Source organism: Balaenoptera borealis (genome assembly GCF_965194805.1).
Source record: "Balaenoptera borealis genome assembly, chromosome: 4".
Classification (NCBI taxonomy): Eukaryota; Metazoa; Chordata; class Mammalia; order Artiodactyla; family Balaenopteridae; genus Balaenoptera; species Balaenoptera borealis.
In genome coordinates, this window is record NC_138861.1 from 131,023,603 (window position 1) to 131,031,887 (window position 8,285).

General features: G+C 39.0%; 1 protein-coding gene across 1 annotated transcript in view; it reads right to left on the reverse strand.

Annotated features, from left to right (window-relative positions):
• Positions 1-7,889, reverse strand: part of BBS7 (Bardet-Biedl syndrome 7) — a 41,468-nt gene extending 33,579 nt beyond the window's left edge. Inside the window, exons 1-4 of the mRNA XM_082389641.1 lie at positions 7,682-7,889; positions 5,983-6,048; positions 3,372-3,434; positions 1,809-1,984 (exon numbers count right to left, since the gene is read on the reverse strand). Coding sequence (XP_082245767.1) covers positions 1,809-1,984; positions 3,372-3,434; positions 5,983-6,048; positions 7,682-7,717 — 341 coding nt within the window. The 5' untranslated portion in view covers positions 7,718-7,889. The remainder of the gene's footprint in view (positions 1-1,808; positions 1,985-3,371; positions 3,435-5,982; positions 6,049-7,681) is intronic.
• Between the last annotated feature and the right edge of the window lie 396 nt (positions 7,890-8,285).

Sequence of the window (8,285 nt, forward strand, 5' to 3'; positions counted from 1 at the left end):
CACTACTGGGCATATACCCAGAGAAAACCATAATTCAAAGAGACACATGCACCCCAATGTTCATTGCAGCACTATTTACAATAGCCAGGTCATGGAAGCAACCTAAATGCCCATCAGCAGATGAATGGATAAAGAAGATGTGGTACATATATACAACGGAATATTACTCAGCCATAAAAAGGAACGAAATTGGGTCATTTGTAGAGAGGTGGATGGATCTAGAGACTGTCATACAGAGTGTAGTAAGTCAGAAAGAGAAAAACAAATATCGTATATTAACGCATATATGTGGAACCTAGAAAAATGGTACAGATGAACCAGTTTGCAGGGCAGAAATAGAGACACAGATGTAGGGAACAAACGTATGGATACCAAGGGGGAAAAGTAGCGGGGGGCTGGTGGTGGTGGGATGAATTGGGTTTGACGTATATACACTAATATGTATAAAATAGATAACTAATAAGAACCTGCTGTTTAAAATAAATAAATAAATAAATAAATGAAAAGTTCTCTTAATATAATTTTTATCAACTTAGTGAAATTCTAAATCTCTTATAAGATTTGAAATTTCATTTTCAAATCCATCTGCATTATAAGCAGGGAAGGATTAATGAGTGGTAATCAATTTTATAAGTGGTCAGTTTTCTTACTGAATATTGTCAAGTTATAATCTTGTTTTCCCACGCAACCTTATCAATGTGGAGATTCAGATAATAAATTTTCAAAAACTGAGTAAAGAACCTTTCCATCCTACCTCTGCCACTCCAGTAAAAACATTTAAGAAACTAGCTAAAGAGACTATTGGCTGGGAAACTCCTTAGCTTCCTCATACCTCAACCCATATACCTTTCTGAATGTGGAGGTATGCTAATAATTAGCTAGTTTTGTTTTAGTATTTCACAATTATCACTGGCCATGTCTATCTAGAAAAGCATTTCAAAAGAACGATATTCTTATTAAGCCACTGAAATTACTTCCATTTGCCACTGTTTAATTCTTATCTAATCTCACCAAACCTAAGTTTTATAGCCCAGACATCAGGACACGTGCTGTGCATTATACAGAATTACATAGGACAGCTATACATTAATAGAACTCTGGATCAGTAGTTTCCAAACCAAGGTCTGGCTGCTTATATAACACGGCTGCATAGGATTCAAATGAAAAACTGTTCTTTTAACCTACTCCTAATAATTCTGATTCTGCAGGTATGCGGTAGGACAAGGAATCTATTGTTTAAAGCTTCCAAGGGATTCTCCTAAGTAGCAGGTTTCAAGAACAGTGGATTAGATAAATTTAAAGCCTCTTCCAGTTCTCCATGATTCAAAAACTAAAATTTTAATTGCAAAATTTCACATAACAGGAAGCCATTAAGGAAGTTATTTTTCTCTTAAGAGTCTTACCTGACTCACCTGAAATTATACCTTTTTGGTAGTCATTAACTTTGATGGCCAGCCTTTTAACAAAATGATGCTACCTCAAAATCAGAACTACCAGAGACAGCAAAGCAACAGGAACCTAAATATCTGGAGATTTTCTTTCACTTCTTTTATACTTTGATGATGAATCGTAACTGAACTAATTAGTCAAAAATGAAGCTATAAATACTATAAATGTCTTAAAAAGATAAGATTTCAACACCCAATTGATTCTGTATTGACTCCAGGTCAAATTTAATTTCCGACTAATAAAGTATCTTTAATTATTTCCCAGATAACCTACTAAGATATGATACTTAATCTGATGTCTGTCACCTATCCAAAATATTGTAAATGGATATGTAAAAATAAAAAAGAGAATAAACATACATAGCTTTAATGCTTTCAGTGAGGTTTGTTTCAAAAGAGAGAAACTGTTTTCCTCTCTTTGTGAAGCCTCTGATTTCAGATCCTGCAGCAATAAAAATTTTCTCCTGGGGCGTGTTAAGAACCCCTCCTAGTTCCAATCTTGCAATCTTCTGCCCAGGTAAAGTCTTGAAGACTGTCTGCAAAAATCATTGAGGAAAAAATTAAGTACACAAATTTATTCCAAGTATTTTCTTTTACCATAAAAAATGCTGTGATTTTAAACTTACAAAATATTATAGTTCTAAATAGGAACACCTTTAGATACAAATGTATCCAGTGGTCTTCTGGGTTTTTTGCTAAATATCTTCAAACTTTGCAACGTTTATTCCCACACACACTGCATTTCAATGACATCATTAAAATCTAAACTCTTGCAACTCCAAGCAGGGTTCGCTAAGCAGCAGCATTAGCGTCACTTACCTTATTAGAAATGCAGACTCTCAGGCCCAACCCCAGAGCTACTGAATGAGAATCTGCATTTTACCAAGATTCCTCAGCTGGTTCCAGTGGACATGTTTTTATACCTTAATCATCTTTTTAAAACTAGTCTCTCCTGGTTCCCTTACAATTTTATAAATTTTAGTAGTATAAATAAAGGACTGTAGAATTTACTGAAAACCTGAGCATATAACTTCATATCTCTCTATTGAATTGGAAACACTTGCATCCTTACTTTATTCCTCGTTATTTTCTATTTTATTATCGGCATCAGTTTCTTCCCTTCACCGTCAATGACTTATACACAGAGAATAAAATATCTGGAAGGATATATGAACAATGGAAACACTGAGTTTCTGATAGTTTTTACCCTCTTCATCTTTTTGAAAATTTCATATAATGTAGAATGAATATAAGAGTTCACATCTCAGACTCATCACTTGTAAACTATGATCTGGGAACATGATGATGTAAAACTCACTTCCTTGGTTAGGCTATATTAAGTGGCAAAGGTGATGCGATGGTCACGTCCATGTTACACTGTTACATAAGACTCCATCTTAGCAGACTGGACAGATTTCCCTGTTGGCCTGAAGAAGCAGTTCACCATGTTGTGAGAGAGCCTGTGAGAAGAGAGCGCATGGCAAGGAACTGTGGGGGGCCTCAGGATGCTGAAAGCAGGCCCTGGCTTATGGACAGCAATAAAGTGGGGACCTCAGTCCAACAACAGTAAAGAACTGGATTCTTCCAACAACTACATGGGCTTGGAACAGGACCCTGAGCTCCAGAAAGAAACAGAGCCCGGCTGTACCTGTGTTGCAGGCACATGAGGCCTCGAGCTTGGACTCCTGTCCCATGAGATAATAAATGTGTTTCGTTTTAAGCCCCTAAATTTGAGGTAACTTGTTACACAGCATAAAAAACTAGTATATCACCCTAGGCTGTCAAAGATGTTTTACGAACAGCTAGCAAATGACTCTCATGCTGCCTGTAGCCTCATACTTCATATGACCACTTCCCTCAACCTGTTTTTCATTATGCTTTAGAAAAAATTTTAATGTAGGAGTATTCAAAAGGTACACATACCACTGCTTCTCCCTTCTTCATGCCAAAGCACATAACTACTCCATCATGATCTCCAACAACCACCTGTAACAGATTGAGGAGAATCTAAAATTACTGTTATTATGCCCTACTAACTTATATGGGGAAAACAAGATTCTCAATATATAAATTATGATTTTAAAAGTAGAGATCAGAAAATCTAGTAAAGACAGCCCCACAAAAAATATCCACCAAAGAATTGTAAGAAAGGGCCAAAGAGAAGGCTATGAAGAGTCGTTATGGAAGTAGCTGGCTTTCTGTTCTGTTCCTACAAGGTAAACAGAACAAGAAAATCGAGACAAATGGCAAGGAGGCAATTAGTTTTTTCCCTTAACTGGAGCATAAAAACATTTTAAGATTAACCTTTAAAACATTATCAGGCACTTCCCTGGTGGCGCAGTGGTTAAGAGTCCGCCTGCGAATGAAGGGGACACGGGTTCGAGCCCTGGTCCGGGAAGATCCCACATGCCACAGAGCAGCTAAGCCCATGCGCCACAACTACTGAGCATGAGCTCTAGAGCCCGCAAGCCGCAACTACTGAGCCTGAGTGCCACAACTACGGAAGCCTGCGCCCCTAGAGCCCATGCTCTGCAACAAGAGAAGCCACCGCAATGAGAAGCCCACACATCACAGCGAAGAGTAGCCTCCACTCACCGCAACTAGAGAAAGCCTGCACGCAGCAACAAAGACCCAATGTAGCCAGAAATAAATAAATAAATTTATATATAAAAAAAAATTATCAAAATGAGGTTGTGACAGACCTAGTTGATATTTTTAAAACTTTTTATTTTTTATTTTTATTGACGTATAGTTGATTTACCTAATTAAACTTAAAAGCTTTTGCAAAGCAAAGGAAACCATCAAAAAAATGAAAAGACAACCTATCGAATGGGAGAAAATATTTGCAAATAATAAGACCAATAAGGGGTTAATATCCAAAATATGTAAGCAGCTCATACAACTTAACATAAAAAATAACAAACAACCTGATTAAAAAATGGGCAGAAGACCTGAACAGACATTTTTCCAAAGAGGAAATGCAGACGGCCAACAGGCACATGAAAAGATGCTCAACACCACTAATCATCAGGGAAAGCTAATCATCAGGGAAAGCTAATCATCAGGGAAATGCAAATCAAAACCACAATGAGATATCACCTCACACCAGTCAGAATGGCTATCATCAAAAAGAACACAAATAACAAATGTTGGCGAGGATGTGCAGAAAAGGGAGACCCTCATACACTGTTGGTGGGAATGTAAATTGATGCAGCCACAGTGGAGAACAGTAAGGAGATTCCTCAAACAACTAAAAATAGAACTACCATATGACCCAGCAATGCCACTCCTGGGTCTATATCAAAAAAAAAAAAAACCATGAATTCCAAAAGATACATGCACCCTAATGTTCACAGCAGCATTACTTACAATTGCCAAGATATGGAAGGAACCTAAGCGTCCGTCAACAGATGATGGATAAAGAATACTACTCAGCCATAAAAAAGAATGAAATTTTGCCTTTTGCAACAACATGGATGGACTTGGAGGGCATTATGCTAAGTGAAATAAGTCAGACAGAGAAAGACAAACTGTATGATAACATTTGTATGTGGAATCTAAAAAATACAACAAACTAGTGAATATTAAAAAAAAAAAGTAGCAGACTCACAGATATAGAAAACAAACTACCAGTGGTTACCAGTGGTGAGAGGGAAGGAGGAGGGGCAACACAGGAGTAGGGGATTAAAAGATACAAACTACTATGTATAAAATAAGCTACAAGGATATACAGTATAACACAGGGAATATAGCCAATATTTTATAATAACTGTAAATGGAATATAACCTTGAAAAATTATGAATCACTATATTGTACACCTGTAACATATAATATTGTACACCAACTATATTTCAATGAAAAAGAAATAAAATAATAAAATGACCTTTTAAAAAAAAAGTGTAGAAGAGTCCTGAGACCAAAAAGTTTGAGAAGTGTTGCTCTAGTTGAGTGAATACAATAAATGACAATCAAAAATCTGTTGATTTATCCTGATAAAATGTTAATATATAGGAATACTGTATTTATTTTGCAGCTATTAAAATATCCTACCAGTCTACCAAGAAATTATAATTGTCTCATGGAAATCACAGGATTAATATTTCTATAAAAATAATCAATATTGTTAGTTAAATGTAAAGATTAACATCAATATATTTAATTACTCTTAAAAATATGATAAAGTTTTTAAAAAGCATTTTCTCTACAATCTATTGTGATTTTTTATTTCTTTTTTCATATACACAATCTGGTACACACAAGTACACACAGGGTAAGTTATTACCAGAAAAATGGAATATGGTTTTCAACTAGTTTGCTTATACTATTTACTAATTGTACATAATAATTATAATGTCCAAGAAACTTACTGTCTATAAATGTCCCTTGGTATTCCAATCTCTGTTCAAATGAAAAGAAATTCATTTCCATTTTAGCCTTGGAATTTAAAAAAAAACTTATCAATAATGAAGGAAATATAAACCTCTCCTCTGTCAGAGCTGAAGAGATATGGAGAAATCAGTATCTCTACGTTACCTTTTGTGTGGCTCTATATCTTGAAGCAGGAAGTAGCTTCATAGTCTTCTGAGAGGTCACTCCCACCTAAGGAAACACATCAGCTGCCTGGTGAGTGATTTCTGATGCACTAATTTGAAGTTATTAAATCAGAGATTAAAAGGACCAGCAGATTCTAATCATAGTAAGCCTCAGTTTTTTTATTGCAATTAATTAGTGATATGAAATAATTATTATCAGCAATGAACTTACTTTCTAATGAAATATGCTACAAAAGTCAGAATACAGGAAACAATCAAAAATAGTAAAATTTATGCTATAAAGTTGTCAAGTCAAAAATAATAACGTGGCATTACTGGTAAGATACTTCACACCAAAAAAATATTTCTACAAGCCTTCTTTTACAACTTCATACAGTTGTTAAAGTGTGTTTGTAATTTAAAATCTTTGGAATAGATTCGTTATTATTGAAAACGAAACATAAAAGATTTTAGCTAAAATACCACCATGCTGATGACAATGACATCCAATCTAACTGATGATGAAGATTATTTTACAAAAGGTACAGAAGATGAAAACAGCACGGTTTGCTCAGCAGGGCACTGTCACTAGTGGTGCATGGTTAGGGCAGGAGAATGGGACCAAAGAGAGAGAAACTGGAGGAGACAACAGACCACGAAAGAATTTACATATAGTATAGGTCTATCCTTTAATTCTGTATTCTAGGGAGTAGTATTAAAGTTTAATCTGATTCGTATTTTTGAAACATCAATCTAGCAATGATGTGAAGGATGGCTTGGAGGGAGGTAAGCTGGAGGCTAGGAGCTATTTCAATTATCCAAGCAAGGGAAGATGAGGACTGAACTAGGGGTAACAGAGATGGAGGGAGCAAATGGGACTGATTCATGAGATATTTAGGAGATAAAAGCAGCAAAATGTGGTGACCAGATGGATATGGAAGATATTAAGGTGGGAAGTACCTAGCGTGACTCTCAAGGAAAGTGACAGGACAAACATTTGTACCATTAGCCAAAACAGGATTACTGAAAAAGGAGATGGAGAAGGAGAGAAAGTCTAGGGCTGAAATACTGAGAGGCAGGGTGGTGTAACAGAAAGAACACCAGCTCTGGAGTCAGAGACTTTGTTTCAAATAGGAACTCCATCCTTTCCGCTATCGTGTAAATCACTTTCTCTGAGCCCCTTGATCCTCATGTACCTACTCTGGGAATTTTTATGAGGATTAAATATATGTACGTGTGTTAAGATCTGAGAATAAACCAGACGCTCGAAAACGGCTGTCACTGCTTTTATTATGATCTGGCTCGTGGGGTCCAGCTCACAGTAAGAAACAGGTGTCTGGCGCTGCGCAGAAGGGACTGGGTACAGATGGAGATCAGGGAGTTAGAAGCTGCAGCCGGGGAGGAGGAGAAGGGCCCCGGGGAGGAATCCGGGAGCGCATCAGGACATTCGGAGCATCTTCAGGACCTGGCAGACGCCAGCACGGCGGGGGCGCGGGCTCCCTCTTTCCAAGTCCCCGTGGACCGTCACCAACAAGCCGGAGTTGCCCGTGAACAAGGTGTCTGGAGGGTGGCACCCAGATCCGCTCCTGTGCCGCCGCGTCGGCGCCGAGACACCCCAACAGACGCCAGTGGAAGGATCGAATCCTCTCAGGGAGCGCAGCTCACCCCGCGCAGCGACCGCCCCAACCCCTCAGGTTTACCTGTAAATAATCCGCTCGGTTTAAATTCAGATCCATGACGGAGGCACGGACGCGCTGGGCAGCGCCAGGCCAGGACAGGTGAGGTAGAGGCTGCGGGACCCCAGGCCTCCGAAGGGAAAAAGCTCGCTTCCCACCTGAGGGCCAACGCCAGCTACTAAGGGCTCAGTGGGGGATGCAAAGGCGGAGCGTCAGGGCAGCGGCGTCCTGCGTGACGTCCGTACGTTCCTGCGAGAGGGCCCCGGATGGAAATGAAGCCCCACCCCCCTCCCGACAGACCGCCCACTGACTTAACACGCTCCAATGAGAGGCGGAGAGGAACGGAGGGCGAGGTCCAGGAGACCTGAGAAGGGTGGTTCCCAGGGAGACCGGAGACGCAGTCTTGGCTACGCCTCCGCCACCGCCCTGAGCCCCAGGTCTTAAGTCTTTTCTGTGTAGAGCCTTGACTTGAAGCCCTGGTAGATTCTGACCTGTTTCACCGCCACTAGAAAGGATCCCTGAAAGAATTAGGTTTCACCGCCATAGGAGTTAGCTTACAGCAGCATAGGAGTTCTCAAACTTTTGGCCCTAGGAGCCCTTTACAAAACTCATATATGAGGACCCCAAA